General features: G+C 41.3%; 1 protein-coding gene across 1 annotated transcript; it reads right to left on the minus strand.

The window, feature by feature from the left end:
- Positions 1-1274: 1274 nt before the first annotated feature.
- LOC108136612 (chromatin assembly factor 1 subunit A) lies at positions 1275-5496 on the minus strand. The gene is made up of 3 exons (XM_017257931.2): positions 3123-5496; positions 2884-3053; positions 1275-2798 (listed from the first exon to the last, which is right to left on the minus strand). Exons 1-3 carry the CDS (start codon positions 5365-5367, stop codon positions 1605-1607), a joined length of 3609 nt encoding a protein of 1202 aa, XP_017113420.1. The 5' UTR covers positions 5368-5496; the 3' UTR covers positions 1275-1604.
- Between the last annotated feature and the right edge of the window lie 10913 nt (positions 5497-16409).

Below are 16409 nucleotides of genomic sequence, written 5' to 3' on the forward strand. Positions count from 1 at the left end.
ATACCATCCGTCCCCGATCGATTTAAGACAATAAATTTTGTTTTGACACAAAAACAGAATTTAGAAAGACGTTTTTTAAAAAAATTATTTTTGTCCAAGTTTCTGCATTTTTTTTAAGGGGGTACATCATCATTTTTTGCCAAAATTTGGTCAGATTAAAAATTTTTGGCTGTGAATGCCATTTTATTAGAAATTTTATGACGAATCCAACGATGCATGACATTCTAACTTGGGACCATTATTTCCTAGAGTTTTGGTACAAAAACTGATTTTTTACCGTGGTTTTTTGGGTTTTTGGAGAATTAAGAAAATTAAACATTTCCAGAGAGTCTTTTTGATGTAACTTGGACAAAATATAACGCACAGTCATAAGAATGACTGTTTTGTACAGCTGGCGTCCAATAAAATCCATCTCGATCGATTTCTAGAAAAAATAATTTTGTTTTGGTATAAAAATCGATTTTTGAAAGCCGTTCTCTTAAAAATGCCCAAATTTCGCTTTTTTCATAAGGGGGTACATCATCATTTTTTGCAGAAATTTGAAAATCTGAAAAAATTTTAACTGTGAATGCCATTCGATTGGAAATTTTGTTACAAATTCAACGGTGTATGACATTCCACATTTTGACCATTATTTCCCAGGGTTTTGACACAAAAACCAAGTTTTTAATGTGTTTTTTGTGATTTTTGGCGATTTTTCAATCAAAATTATTTCTGAAGAGTCTTTTTGTTGTAACTTTGCCAAAATAAGACCCAAAGTCAAAAGAATTGCTATTTTGAAGAGCTAGCAACCTATACCATCCGTCCCCGATCGATTTAAGACAATAAATTTTGTTTTGACACAAAAACAGAATTTAGAAAGACGTTTTTTAAAAAAATTATTTTTGTCCAAGTTTCTGCATTTTTTTTAAGGGGGTACATCATCATTTTTTGCCAAAATTTGGTCAGATTAAAAATTTTTGGCTGTGAATGCCATTTTATTAGAAATTTTATGACGAATCCAACGATGCATGACATTCTAACTTGGGACCATTATTTCCTAGAGTTTTGGTAAAAAAACTGATTTTTTACCGTGTTTTTTTTGGATTTTTGGAGAAATAAGAAAAAAAATCATTTCCAAAAAAGCTTAGTCATTAGAGTGATTGTTTTGTATAGCTAGCAACCTAAACCATCTACGCCCGATTGATTTGGAAAAATCAATTTCGATTGTGTACAAAAACCGATTTTTAACAAGCGTTTTCCCTAAAATTGCCATCAAATAAAAGAGGAGTGGGTAATGTATTATTGCATATATACTATATATGTATAGATGGTTCATTGATGAAGTCGAAACGTAGCGCAATAATTAGTTTCTGAGTACTTGTTTCGCCGAACCACATATCTACAGATCTACAGATGAGTGGGTAGAGGATATGCCTAATGAGGATGGATGGGGTGACTGCGATGAGATGGGATGGGATGGGGATGAGAAGGACATACAAGTCGAACCGACATCGGAACATTACGAATTAAATCAACTTATGAGCGAATCTAGCGAAAAAAAAAGTGTCCTACTAGAAGGAAGACCCTCAATGGAGAAGGGGCAGTAGTTTCTTATCTTAAGCCTAATCCGAGAGCAACACCACATCCTCGCTGACGGTGGGTGGCTGCTTCTCCCGCTTCTCATCCTTCACATCCTTGGATTTATTCTGCGGCTTATCCCTGGGACTGCTGGTGGCGGACTCGCTCTGGCGCCGCAGGAACTGGCTGATCAGGTGGTTCTTGGTGGCCGCGTGAATCGGCTGATCCCTGGGCACGGACATGATCAGGGTGGCCCGCTTTTTGGCGCCCTGCGAGCTTGGGGTCGTCGCCTGTCCCGTGCTGGGCGTTGTGGGCGCCGAACTGGCGTTTGATGGCCGGGCGCTCGTCTCCGCCTCCGCGGGCGGACTCTGCTCGTGCTGCGGTGTATCCGTGCCCTCGTTCACTTTGGGGGTCAGCGTGTAGTCCCATTGGTTCTGCAGCGGCAGCTCCGGCAGCTGGAACTTCTCCAGCAGTTCGGGCGGCACCACCCAGCAGAGTCGCTTCTTGGGCTTCTTGGTCTTCTTGGCGGTGTTGCCACCGGCAGTGCCGCTGCCGCTGGCGACCAACTCCGTGGGCGTGCCCAGCTCGACGGTCTTCCAGCTGGCCAGCTCGTCGAACTTCTCGCGGAGCACAGCCTTCGAGGGCAGCAGCGTTTGATTCGGCGTCTGGGTTTTCAGGTACTCTAAATACTCGTTGATCAGGAACGCCTTCGAGTTGCGATTGCCGTGTGTGAGGCGCACCAGCTGATGCATGTGCCGGTTGTCCAACTGCAATGGAGCGGGCTGCTCCGGCACCTGGTCCTCGCGCTCCTGCTCGACCGGCGGTTCCAGGCTGAGCGGTTCCAGCTGCCAGCAGGCGTACATATCGATGGTGTGGGCGAAGATGGCCGGGAAGAGCTGCGACTTGTTGCCATTCTCGTCCAGCCAGACGGGCCCCAGCAGGCGGGACTTCATCTTCTTCGTCTGCTTCTTCATCTCCTGGGCGAACTCCTGCTGCAGCACCTGCAGCTTGGCCTTCTGCGCCTCCCGCGTGTGCCCGTCGTCCATGGCCCCCTCGTCGCCGTCGTTCTGCAGCTCCTCGTCGCTGAGGTGGCCATGCGGCACATACCACTCGTTGTACTCCTCCTCGGACTCCTCCTCCGACTCGCGCTCCTTCTCATCCTCGCTGGCGCTGAGCGACTCGCCCGGCTCCTCCTCCTCCCACTCGCAGTCGGAGTCCAGCTCGTAGTCGAAGTGCAGCTGGTTCAGATTCAGATTGCTCAAGTTAGTCATCTGTCAAGGGATCGAAATCGAGATCGAGATCGAGCTCGAGTGAAATGCCTACCTTATCCTGGGCCAGTGGGCGGCGAGCGGAGATGGTGGTGCTCTTCTTGCGCCAGGTGCCATAGTAGGCCGGCCTTCGGTTGTCCGCGAACTGCAGATACTTGGCCCGCATCCTGGCCAGCTGCTTGGGCTGCTCCTCCTCGATGGGCAGGCCAGCATTGGACAGGTCATCTATGCAATAAGGGTTGTTAAAAAGGGGGTTAAGCTGACATATTGGGTTCATATGCCGGGGAGACCCACCTATCACTTGGACCTCGTCCTCCTCCTCCTCGTCCTTGGTGCGTCGCTGGAGTCTGGCATCGCGGAGCATTTTCAGGGGCTGCCTTCGCCCGCTGCTCAGTTCGCTAAGGTAGAGATGGGCTCGATTAAGGGGTCTCCTTCTGCCAAAGTCCTCCTCCTCCTCCTCCTCCTCGTCATCATCATCATCGTCGTCTTCGTTCCTGTGCCGGAAGAGAGTGTCCAGCTGGGAGCGCTGCTTCTGGGCGAGGGATCCCCGCACAATGGGGGCCAACAGCATGTCGTCCTTGATCTGGAAGGGTCGGAAGGCCAGCGTCTGGCTGCTGACCTTGGAGCTGTCGCAGCTGCTCTGCTCGTGCTCCAGACAGGAGGTGTTGTGGGTAGATCCAGCGCCGCCCGCTTTCGGCTGCTTGGGCACAAAGAACTTGGAGAAGGATTCGGCGGCGCGCTTCTTCTTTTGGGCCGCCTCCTCGCGTTCCTGCTCCTTTTTGCGACGCTCCTCGTCCCGCTTGCGCTGCACCTCCTCCTTGGCCTCGTTGCGCTTGCGCTTCTCCTCGTTCTTGGAGTCCACCTCCGCCTGCCGCTTGCGCTCCTTCTCCTCCTTCTCAGTCCTGCGCAGCTGCTCCTTCTGGTCCTTCTCCAGCTTGCGCTGCTGCTCCTTCTCGTCACGCTCCTGCTTCCTCTGCTGCTCGCGCTCCTCCTTCTCCTGCTGCTTGAGGCGCCGCTCCTCCGCCAGCTTCTGCTCCTTCTCCTCGCGAGCCTTCTTCCGACGCTCCATCAGTCGCTGCTGTTTGGGCGTGAGTGTCTTCTGCGCATTGCTGCTGGTCTCCTGCAGGCTCTTCCTGTGCAGCAGACCATCTTTCTGCACGTCCGTGTCCACATCCATCTCGTGGTCGCTGCTGCTGCTGTTGTCCTCGCTGCTGGAGAGGATCACCGAGATGTCGGCGGCTATGGATGATTCCTTGTCGGGTTTTTCTCGTGGCGAAGACTCTACTGTCTTCGGTTTCTCTGGAACTGAAGGCTCTTCCTTCTGGGTTTTCTCCTTTTCTACAGCTTGTGCTTGTGGTTTCTTCACCAACTCCTTTTTCTGGGTGATCTGCACATTCTTCTTGTTGGTTTCTTCTTTTTGCGTCTTTGCAGCTGCGTCTTCTTGCTCCTTCTGCAACTCTGCTGTGCTGGCTTCCACATCTTCTTTCTTGTTATTTCCCTCCTTCTTGGACTTCCCCAAGACCTTTGTTGTGTCCTTCTTTGTGGCTTCTTTCGCCTTGGCATCCTCTGATCGGGGTTGATCTTTCTTCTTGCTCTTCTCTGTGGTCTTCAACTCCGGCTTCTCTTTCTTGCCGCTCTCCACTTTCTTGGCCATAAAGAGATCTATCGTGGACTGGTCGTTCTTCTTGTGGGGTTCTTCCTTGGATTCCTTTGATGCCTCCTTGGGCTTCTCCTGTTTCTTAACCTCGGGGCTCTTTTCTGGGGACTGATCCACCGCCACCGCCACCGCCCCCGCCACTGTCTCCTGCACTTTAAGCTTCTTCTGGGGATTTAGCTCCTCGGATATGACTTCTATATCATCGCTGGACTCGCTGCCCGTCTTGCCCGCATCCTTGGCCGGAGTGTCTTCGCAGTCCTCGGACTTCTTCAGGGATTTCCGGCGTTTGGGTCGTTTGCCGACCAAAGGCAGCTTGATTTGTATGGGCGTTGTCGAGGCTTTCTTCGCCTCCGACTTCCTGGGCTTTGGCCTGGTCTCCTTCTCCTTCTCCTTCACCGCCTGCTGGTCGTGCTCCTCCGCCATGGCCTCGTCGTCATCGTCAATTAGCTCGATGACATTCTCCGCCAGGGAATCCACGTCCATGGCAGCCGGCGCAGTCTTGACCTTCTTGGTGGCTATGGTGCTGCCCACATCAAGGTTCTCCTTGCTGTCCGCGGAGCAGCCGGTGCCCTCCAGTGGCGACTCATCGCCGTACGACAGCTTTCGCTTGCGCGGAGCGGGATCGGTATCCTCGTCGTCATCCAGGATCACAGTCGCGCTGGGTCCGCTGGCGGAGGTGGAAGCCGATGGAGAGGCAGTGGCGCCTGTGCCACCCCCAACACCACCACCACCACCACCTGGTGTAATCAGCTTGAAGGGCAGACGCGTCTGCACGAATTTCTTGCCACCGCTGGCCGTCTTCTCGGCGGATTTCGCCACGGTGGTGACGGTGGCATCCTTCGTCCTGGCGCTGCTCGGGGTCTTCACAATGCCGGAGGGCATTCTGCTGCTGTCCTTTGTCCTGTGTCCTGTGTCCTGCCACTCGCTCCGCAAATCCCCAGCAAATCCTTCAGTTGCAGTTGTTTTTAGCCGACGAGAAAAGGCGCTGAAAACACACTGGCGATGGGAGTTGTGGGCGCGGATTGGCGCCAATAGATTGCTCGCGATCTATCGGCGCCATATGGCTGCTGCAGTGTTGGCAAACGCTCGAAAATGGTGAATAGCTCTGCTTAATAGCATTACACTTTCAAAATACATATATTTGCAGGCAGACATTTATAATTCTATCTGGCTAACAAGATTGTGTTTTATCTTTAAACTTGAGTCAAAAGATTGATCATATTAATAGATCCGTCTTCTAAATGCCAACATTAGTTCTAATCGCAGCTATAGCTATAATCAACTGTGATCGCCTTAAACTGAGAACAGTTGGAACAGTGTTGGGTGCGGAGGGTGAGAAACTTGGCTTCCTTTTTTAAATACATATATTTTCTATAAGCATTTTAAATTCTGTATTGTTTAACATTTTATATTTATCCTTTCAAATTCAATTTCCTTAAGCAAATCAATTACTTCAGATTAGTTGCATTTGTAAGATAAGTTCTAATCATTTGTGATCGCCTTAAACTGAGAACAATTTGATCTTAGTGCAGACTTAAGCCATGGTAAGAAACTTTACTAACGACTTGGCTCACTTATTTAAACATCGATCAAAAATAAGGAAAATAATTTAAATATAACAATAAACTTAATTTTCTTACCTTTTTATTATTTCAATTATTATTTTTCAACAAAATTGTGTTTATTTTTTAATGGAACTTTTGTTTTTTTTTTATCAAACCATTATTTGTTCATCATATATCAGCATCAAATTAAAAATGGTTAGTGATTGGGAAATTTACACTTAAAATAAACAAAACCATATTGTCTTTTATCCATAAGCTGCTTATAACTCTTGCAAGCCTCCACTCATATTTATATGATTAATTAGATAATAGCGTTTCTTGAATATTTCTGCAAGCCATCAGCCTGATTGGGTTTGTCGTTATTGTTACTTTTGATCCAGCTGACAGATATTCGCCGACTGATGAAAATTGTTTACTTAGTTTAATGTGGCATTTTTACTAATCCGGGATAAGTGGAAAAATGCTTGCGGCCAACAAAGTCCCCAGTTTTCACAACCCCTGACCCCTGACCCTTTCCACCTGCCACCTCCCGAATCGGTTGACATGGTGACCCCGAATAAACCGAGATCCCGCCTGCGGCTTCGATTCCCTGCGCCATGGAATACATTCATTTAATTACAATTTGTTTCAATGGAAAGACACGCACACACATCAAAGCGGCACAGGCACTGATTGCAGAGCAATCACTCATTGAGCACACATTTATTTTAGTTGGCGATTGAAGCCGGTGCACGGGATTTAGTTCTCCGATGCTGCATAAAAAAGTAGATTTAACTAACCAAAATACAAAATAACTACCAAAATACAACTTAAATGTTATCATAGCATTAAAAAAGCATAACATTTATTTGTATCTGCTTTTACAATAAATTCCTGAGATGCATACTATTTTTTACATTTCTCTTGAAGGACATTTTTTTTTTTAATAGAAGTCTATGGAAGCTTTCGAAACATGTAAAATAAAAATAAACAATTATAATAGTAAGAAATATCAATTTTTATACTTAAAATTTGTATTATTTGTATTTAAACATAAGTCCCCCTTTTAAAATTACATTTAAATAGCAACATAATTTATAAGTTGTTAACTTGATTTGCTAGGAACATAAAATAAACAACTAAACAAAAATACGAAGATTTGCGTTTTAACGAATAATATTTGGACTTCAAAAGTGATATTTTTGAAAACGTAAATGTGAAATACGGGCTGCAGATCTTGGCCACTAATACTGACATGTGCAACGCCCACGAGTGCAGACAAAGAGATACAAAACACGCAGATACAAATTGCGGTCGGAGCCTGTGGCTTTTCAACAAACAAAAAAAAAAAAAAAAAAGGGGGCGGCGAAATAGACACGATGAAGTGGGTTGGACATGTGGCTTATTATTCGCATTGGCCGGGATTTGCCATCGCCATATCGACTCCTTTAATAATGATAATAATAATAATGCCGCATCGATTCCGCTGGGACCTTTGGCTTTGGCCCGAGTTTCCCGGATGAGACGGGGCGTAAAATGGGAATTCGGTCATGCGTGTGAACGGGTGCGGTGACGGTGACGGTGACGGTGAAGGCGATGGTGCGCCGCCCTTCCCGGTAATAGAAAATCTATTAGCGCTCGCAAAATACCCCTCTCCTCCTACCATCCCCTTCCCTCCCCTTCCACCTCTACTCCCCGCGGGGGGTGGCGTAGAGCCAGGGACGGGCGGGCTCAAAGGGGGCGGTTCGAGCATCCCCTTGATGACGCGAAAAGAGGCCAAACACTTTGAACATTTCGTAAACAGATTCAGCTTTGATTCCGAAAATGTTTCGGGTTACAAAAACGTCACTTAGTTCAGAGGTAACAATTTTGAAACTTGGCCTATATTTGCCTTTTACAACTAAGAATCCACTATTAGATTTATTATTAAACTTAAAAAGTTTATACAGGGTAAATAAATATAAACAAAAACTGACTGAATGTTTTAAATTATAAATAAAATAAATAGTTAAAATAGTTTTTAAAATTGCGTTTATTTTTTGCAAACAAAATATATATTTATGTTTGATCAACCTGATTTTGGATTTGATTTCTAAATGTTATTAAACTTGGGCTGTCAAAGTTAATATAATTGGTTTTGATTGGTTTTAGAGAGTATTTAGACATTTGTATGAGTTGTCAGAAAAGTTAAAGTTAGTTAATGGTGAAATTTACCCTTATCTGAACCTGTTTTGTTTTGAGTGTATCAAGTAAAACCTAAAACCGGAGCACAGTGCAATGGACGAATAAAAGTGCAGACAGGCGAGGTGAAATTAGAGACCTGTTGGCGTGAAGCGTGTATGACATGACTGTCAGACTGACGGGATGACGTACCTACAGACTGACAAACTGACAAATTGACAGTCTGAACACCTGTAGAACATATGCAACCAAAAGAAAAACAGTCAACTTCGACAGCGATTAAAATTCTATTAATACATATATATATTTTATTGAGGGTCTCACAACCCAATTAATTAATAATAATAGAAAAATGTTATCTTGAAATTCCCTAAGTAATAAGCTTACTTAAAATAATAGCACATATAAGTACATATAATTTTAATTTTTAAATATATTTTTCATAAACTATGTCAGCCAACATATTACAACTTACACAATAATAATAATTTTCATTTGGAAATTTGATATATTTTTATCTTTTATGCAACAAAATCCGGTCCTTGTTTACTTCTTCAGGAGCAACAAGACCACCATGTCCCTTACATCAATCGCAGTTTGTATTGTATTTAAGTAATTGGAGGGTAAAATGTGTTTCCAATTTGTTGTACCTTTGCTGGCAACATTTTCCCCCAATTTTTCTTACTCTCTGTTCTTACTTATTGGTACACTAAGACAAAAGTTTTGTTTTTAAAACTGTGTTCATTTGTGGCAAATTGACATATCTAGTATTATGACAATAAATAAAATGTTCCATAACAAATAAAGTTTTAAGTAAATGCGATGATTAAAAAAACACTATTTTAGTAAGGATTTAATACAACCTTTTTTTTTAGAAAAATTTTCCCAACTCGTTTTTTTTTTTGAGTGTATAGCAGTGAGTGTTACAGTGAGCGGGAAAAGTAACCGGCAACGGCAACAAGATTGGAAAAGTATTGAATTACATTTATACAACATTTGGTTGAATAGCTTCTGTCAGGGGGTGGTGGGTGGTGGGAGTGGCTGAAGGGCGGTGGGCGGTGAGCGGTCGAGTGTTGCGGTTTGAGTTTCCTTTTGTTGGTCTGGTGGGTGGTTTTTGGGTGGGGTTCGCGATTAACGTGAATGCCTCTCCAGCGCCCATTCTCCACCTCATTTTCTTTCTCTGTATATTTGTGGCTTCCTTGGGTGTCTGCTTAAAGTACACAGCAAAAAAATGAATATTTTAGACTTGATGGCGTTATATATTTTCATTTATTTCTCATAAAGCCATAAGTTATGTGATGAATTCTTAATAAAATAAGTTAGTCTTATAAATAATTGAATAAGCAAAAATACTTCGATTATTATAATTGAATAAATTTAAATCTGTTTTTAAATTGACCATAAAATGCATTAAAAATGTGTTATATTAAATTAATTTAATTAATTATCTTTAGTAAGCTATTTAGTAACAATGTTTTTTAAGGAGGATTTAATATAAGGCGATGGAACTTTGTATTCAAAAAAAAGGTTATGTTTTTGTTAATTTGATAAATTTAAAAACACAAACTTAAGAACGTATTAAAATTATTTGCCGTGTATTAAAAGGAACAGGGAATATCGAAACGGAACAGAAGTGAAGTGGGCCGAAGGTCGATTCCCGCAGGAATCGCTGTGAAAATTCATTAGTTGCCCATTTTCATGCTATTTTATTTCAATATAAAAGACGCACGCATGCATGCATTTAGTTTTCCATTCTTTCGCCACTACTGCCCCCTTCTGCCCCTCTCCCACTCTCCCACTCTTTCCACCGCCGCCCCTGCTTTATTATGCCGTTTGACGCAGCGGACACGCATTAAAATTGTAACAGCCAGAAAGGAAAGGGAATGACAGCAGCCCATGGGCGGGGGCGGTGGTCCGAAAAGGCGGAAAGGGGGCGGGGCGGATCGGCCAGGTAGTTGCGACAACGGCAGCCTGAGAAAGTGACAGGTAGTGCTGCCAAAAATCAACAAAAACTATGGTTAAGTCAAGGAGAAATATTAGATGAATTTATAGGCAATCGTTTTTTATTTATTTTATTTTATTTAATTAAACTAAATTAATTAAAAATCAGATCCATCAAAAATAGATACCCTAATCGCAATATAAATTACACATTTGTAATATAATTTAATATAAGACTAATAGTTTTAAGTTATGGTTATCTTATTTAACAATAGGTAATTTATTACGTTTTGTAACTTTTTGATATGGTGCTTTAAAAAGTAATTTCTGAAACTAAGAGACTCTTAAACAGCAAATAATATGTATATTAAATGTATAAGGAATTAAGTTTTCAAATTAAGTTTATTAAATAAAGAATAGAGATATTTAAAACCTAACAAATATATTTTCGATAATTCTCGGCTTTTTTCTGTAATTATTTGTCAATAATTGAGAACTATTTTTTTTTAAATATAGCTAACTAGACAACACTGCAGGTGTGCGACAGAGACGAAAGTAGAGTTAGAGAGAGGGACGGAGATCGGGATCGCCTTGGTTTGACACACTTGCCTTGGGCAACTTCCTTCGGAACAATGGCACTTTTGTTCAGCCCGGGATCGGATCTTTTCCGGACTTTGATTTCCACGAACACGTATTTCCCACACTTTTCACTTTTCCCCTGACTGCCCACGATTTTCTTCTCTTTCATTCGATTCCATTTCGGTTCTTTTGTGGCGATCGAACCTGTCGATCGGTGATCATAAATAGCTGTCAGATTCAATTCCGCTTCCAGTGCACAGGAAATAATAATGTATTTTTTTATTTTGTTCAACGTGAATTTATTTATGGGTGGCATTTTAAAATCATGAATAAATCCGATATATCTCTTAACAACACACAGTTTTAGAAGCTAACAAATATGTGATTTTTCTCTGCATGTATTTCTTTGGCGTCGTTTTTTTTTTCGTGGAGATTCTGTAAGCTCTGTTGCAACAAATTAGCTTGATTCAGCCTCTAGCATTTCGATCGTGATCTGGCACATTTAGTGTCGTTCCCCGGGCTTCCGATTTGTTTCTTCAACTTAAGGCAGTCATTCTACGGCGACTTTTACAAGTCATCTGCACAAATTGAGAAAATCTGCTAGTCATTATTTGGTGGATATTTTTTCCATTTCTATAGCACAGCTTTGGGAGCAAAAGTCAAAAGTATTCGAATTTTACTTTCTTCCAAGCACATCATTCTTTATAAAATCATATATAGTGCTTGGTTAAACTATAGTAAAACCAACAATTTTTATTTCAAATTGTTCCTTAATTATTTTATATGAACTTGCGAATTAAAAATTAAGTAGACATTAAAAAAGTTATGTTTATCAAGCATAAAAATTAAAAATACGAAATGTATTCAATGTAATTTATAATGTAAAGGGCCACTTGACTTTAGCTTAACAAGATAAATCCAAGAGTTTTCCTAAGGTAAGGCCTTTCTAAATAAAATAAAATAATGGTAATTTATTAAATAACTTCATCGAACTTCATTCACTTAATTTGCAATTTTCTTTATGAACAAATGAATTCTATATCACAGGTAGTTCAGAGTTCAGATCCCACAGTTCAAGGCCAATTTGCATGGTTCATTAACGAGCGAAATAAGGATACCGCCCACTGCGGCTACTTCATTAAAGATCGGTTCGCACAATTCAGAGATTTCGAAATTTGGCAATCGAACAATTCGGCAATTGAACAATTGGAGTAAAGATAATTGAGCCAGAGTTCCGATTCCCTTTTTGTTTTTGCACTATTTGTTGTCGGGCGGCTCCTTTCAAAACAAACTCCTTGCGCCGAAGAAGAAGAATCACTTTGATGGGCATAGCGAAATTTTTGTTTTGATTTCGATTCGAAATTTGTTTTGAGAGTGGAAATGCAGCAACAAAGGAAACGGGAGCGGGAAACAGGCAACAGTGAACGGGGGATGGGAAAATGAGGTAAATGAGGAAAATGTGAAAAAATTGGGAAAAGGCCACAACAGGAAGTCAAAGTGTCAGGCTCAGAGGCTCGGAGATTTTTCCATTTATTTGTTGCTGCCGCGTTGTTATTTGTCATCATTGTTGTCGTGTAGGATCGCCGGATCGAGGCGGAAACGCGGCTAATTTGCACCCCTGCCTTCGGTTCGGTTTTCCATTTTCCATTCTCGATTTTCCCCCTGCAATTCCCTTTGCTCAGTTCGCTGCCTATTTTCCCCGCCCCCTCAGCCGCCGCCTGTGCAAAATTATTAATTTACGAGCTGTCAACAGTTATTGTTCAGCCCGCCCCGTGTTTACATCCACACAAAAAGCGACAGCCCAGCAGATTTGAAGAAAGAGACGGCCATAGCGAGGCAGGACTGCAGGGAAAGAGACGGGAAATAGGGCTTAAAAAGCCAGCAATATGCCTCGGAAGTCGAAACTCTTAAAACCCATTTCTTTCCAAATATTATATTGAAAGTTTTTTGCCTAACATTTTTTTTTAATTGATTTTTCGGGCTTTTGGCCATAATCTAGAAAAAATCGAAATTTGTATACAAGTTTCTTTTGTGTTTAACATAATGACATTCCAGGACTTTGGCAAAACTGCAAATAAATTAATATATTTATATATAATATCTATAGCGTTGCTAAATTTCATTCTGAGGGAGATCAATATCTACGAGTTTACGAATCCCAAGCTGCTGCCGACTCGTATCGTCGTTTTCATGACTTGATAATACCTTTGACAAATTTTTATGGAATTTACTCCGCACCGCCCGCTGTTTCCTAAGATCGTAGGGGCAATTATTCTCGATTAGCCAGCGTGATGATATTGACATTTTCGGCCTCTTTCCCCTTTTTTCCCACCTGGTTCTACGCAATTAACGCCATGACTTGGCGGCTCGATCGCTTTTAGTTGGTAATAAGTGACGGTCGGCGGTCATTAGGGCGCTAATTAAATCAAGTGCCTGGCGGGTTTTCCGCTTTTCGACTGCGTCATTGTTTGGACAATGGCTGAGCAATTAGCCGGAGAATTCTCCGATTCACCGACTCCCCGATTTCCGACTTAACCAGGGGCCAACGCACTGCCTTCTACGGGTATTCCGATCAAATGGAAAACTTTTCTTCCTCTTTTGGTCGGGAGATGCACACTTTTATCAAAAATAAAATAAATATATAATATTTTTTGAAGTTCTTTATAAGTTATTTTATTATATCCTATACGTCGTATATATAGTTTTACTACAATAATTTGATTTATTACAATATATTTAGCCTAGCTCTATTTTGCTGCCTTAAATTGTTGTCGTAAAACAAAGAATTTCGTCTTTTGGGTGTAAAATAAATTTATATAAAATTAATAAAATAGTTTACAATTTTATGGATAATAGAAATATTTTATTAGATAATGTACACATCAAGAACTTGGATTTTTCTTCGTTTTGGATGAAATATGTAATGCTTTAATTAGATACTTGCGTCAACAATGCCGCTGCGTCTTTTCAATCCTCCAGCGATCGCACTTGATCCTTTCGCCTCGTTGCAGCCCTTGGTACTATCTCGAATCCCTTGGTAATCCCGTGTGGTAAGCACCTTCCTCATCCGCCGGTTGATCGGCGGCTTATTCGCTTATCGCATTGGGCCCGAAATTCCACTCAGTAATCCGCACGTGAAGTGATCCGATCCGGGCAAGTCTGGTCCCGCTTGTAGCTATCTTTGGCCCATCACTCCGATAAATACCGCCCAAGTGGGAGCTGGAAAATGCCTGGTCTGGGAGCACACTAAGCTCTTGGGCAAACTGCAGGCGAAACAGAAAAGATCCGTGGAACTGGCCAAGGAAAAACGCCGCCAAATGCCAAAGACAAATATATGGGAGTGCTCGCGAGGGGGAAGCCAACTTTTTAGCCCGGCACAGGTGCCACTTGCTCCCATTCGCACTGCCACGCTATGCATATATATGTGTGTGTGAATGTGCATACATATCTATATGGCGAAAGTACGTAATAGTCCTTGTCAATTGTTTGGCATTGTTTTCCAACTCGGGAGACTCGGCGACCACTCGACACGGCGCACAATTGTCCTTGTTTCCGCTACCCTGTCGTCGGATGGCCATTGCGATGGGTATATGGGCGTTAAACCGCTTTTAAATCAATTTAAAGGAATTTTATATTCAATTTAATGTTCTCGTATGACATAAGCAAACTGTAATTATTGATCCCTTTCTCTGTTAATAAACAAAAGACTTCTCAGAAAATTAAATCACTTTCTAATAATAATTAATTTTTAAATTTAGTCAACTAAATGACCATTTTTAGATTTTAACTTGTTTTCAACTTATATTTAAAATATTTGCATACATGCGTTCACTGGTTTTGTATTTTTAAACATACAGAAAATAGGTAATATGGAAAAAGGTCCCATGTTTTTTTTGGCATCTTTTCCAGGGTATTTTGCGATCCAATCACCCTCGAATTTCGACTTGTTTCTTCACGCAGCCAACAAAGCTCGTCGCTTGGCACTCGAGCCTTCTTCGCTCGAGTGGCAGCTCTGGCATCTAAATGAGCAATTCATGAGTTTGTTGGCAACCCTACTTGAGGGTAGTCGCATCCTTTGCGCCAGCTCCTCCTTGGCAAAAAAAAAAAAAAAACTTAAAAAAAAAACTCAACGAGGAACTTTTCTTTGCCGCCCCCTTTTGTGGGCTTTATTTTGTCGCCGCCTTTTGTGCTGCTCGTTTGGTTATTGAGCCCGTCATTATGCTGCTTATTATTATTATATTTTTATTGTACTTGTGTTTTTTAATAATCAACCGACTTGACTCGCCCACTCACCCAGGCCACTCGCCCACATGCGTGCAAAAAGTCATTCATTTTATTTACACACATCAAACACACAACCCTCACTCCCTTTTTTCACCCTTACGATTTACAGTGGGGCCCAACATGAATTTAGCTTTATAAATTAAGACATTAGTCATAATAAATCGGTGATTTTTTTATTGACTGCATTGTTTTATCAGGCCAAAAAAAATGTTTTAAGTTAATAAAAAGCTATTCATTTGATCTTTTGGTTCTGATCAACTATGATTGCATTTAATCGTTGGCAAACTATTGCATTTGATTACAAATTCTGTTCTTTTAGGCAATAATATATTATATATAAATTAAAGTAAAGGCCAATTTGTATAGATTAAACAATAATACATTTTATATAAGTAAATTTATATCTTAGTATACCAAAGATTAATAATTCTCAATTTTATATCTTATTTTACATATAAAAATTAAATATATAGCCCTACGAATGGGTTTAATGGTTACACCCATGGTGCAGGCCTCCATCGCCTTTAATTTTCCCGCTGATGCACAAAACCCGGGTGCGGTTTTTACACTCCAAATATTCAATTACGCCGCGGGCGGTCTTCACCGGGTCCGGTTTTGCGGGTCGCCCTTGTTGCCGATTATTGCCTGAATCAGAATCTGAATCTCAGTCTGAATCCGAATCGGAATACGAAATAAAAAGGAGGCGGAGTCTGAGACGGAGTCGTAGAGCTCTGTTGACACTTGAGCTCAGGCGGTGGTATTTAATATGCGGCTCAACATTCTTTTCAATTCGCCGAGTATTTTTTCCCCCTTTCGCCGTCTACTTTTTTTTTTAAACCTCCTTCTCTTTTGGCGACCGCTGTGAAAATGAAAATCGCCCGCCGACAAACGACAAACGTCAAGTGTCAGACGGCAAAAGGCGAAAAATGGGAGGTCTAGGTTTCGGGTTCGAAATTGGGAGTACCTTGGAAAATATTATAAAAAAAAATCCGTTTCTTTTATTATATAAATCACGAAAAAAGGATTAAATTTGGTTCTTAATTAAAATATTAAAATTGGTTCTTAAAACTTTATAAAAAAATTTCCTTATTTATATTACACTGATTGCTTTAAGAACTTCGCTGTCTTGACAATTACAAAATGTGGTTATAAATAAATGATGTCAAACAAAGGTTTAAAAAATGGCTGTTGCTAAATAGGTTGATATTCATTTTTGTTACAATTAATACAAGTAATTTATTAAAACACCTTATTTTACAATCTATTTATTTTTCTTGTAAAAGATAATATTTTCATTTAATTTTAAAATAATATTTTATAGTAAATATATTTATTTATAAACTATTTAGTTTCAGTTGTAATTACAATTCCTATCGTATGTCAACAATTAATTAT

This window comes from Drosophila elegans, unplaced genomic scaffold (assembly GCF_018152505.1).
Source record: "Drosophila elegans isolate 14027-0461.03 unplaced genomic scaffold, ASM1815250v1 contig_149, whole genome shotgun sequence".
In the NCBI taxonomy this organism is placed as follows: domain Eukaryota; kingdom Metazoa; phylum Arthropoda; class Insecta; order Diptera; family Drosophilidae; genus Drosophila; species Drosophila elegans.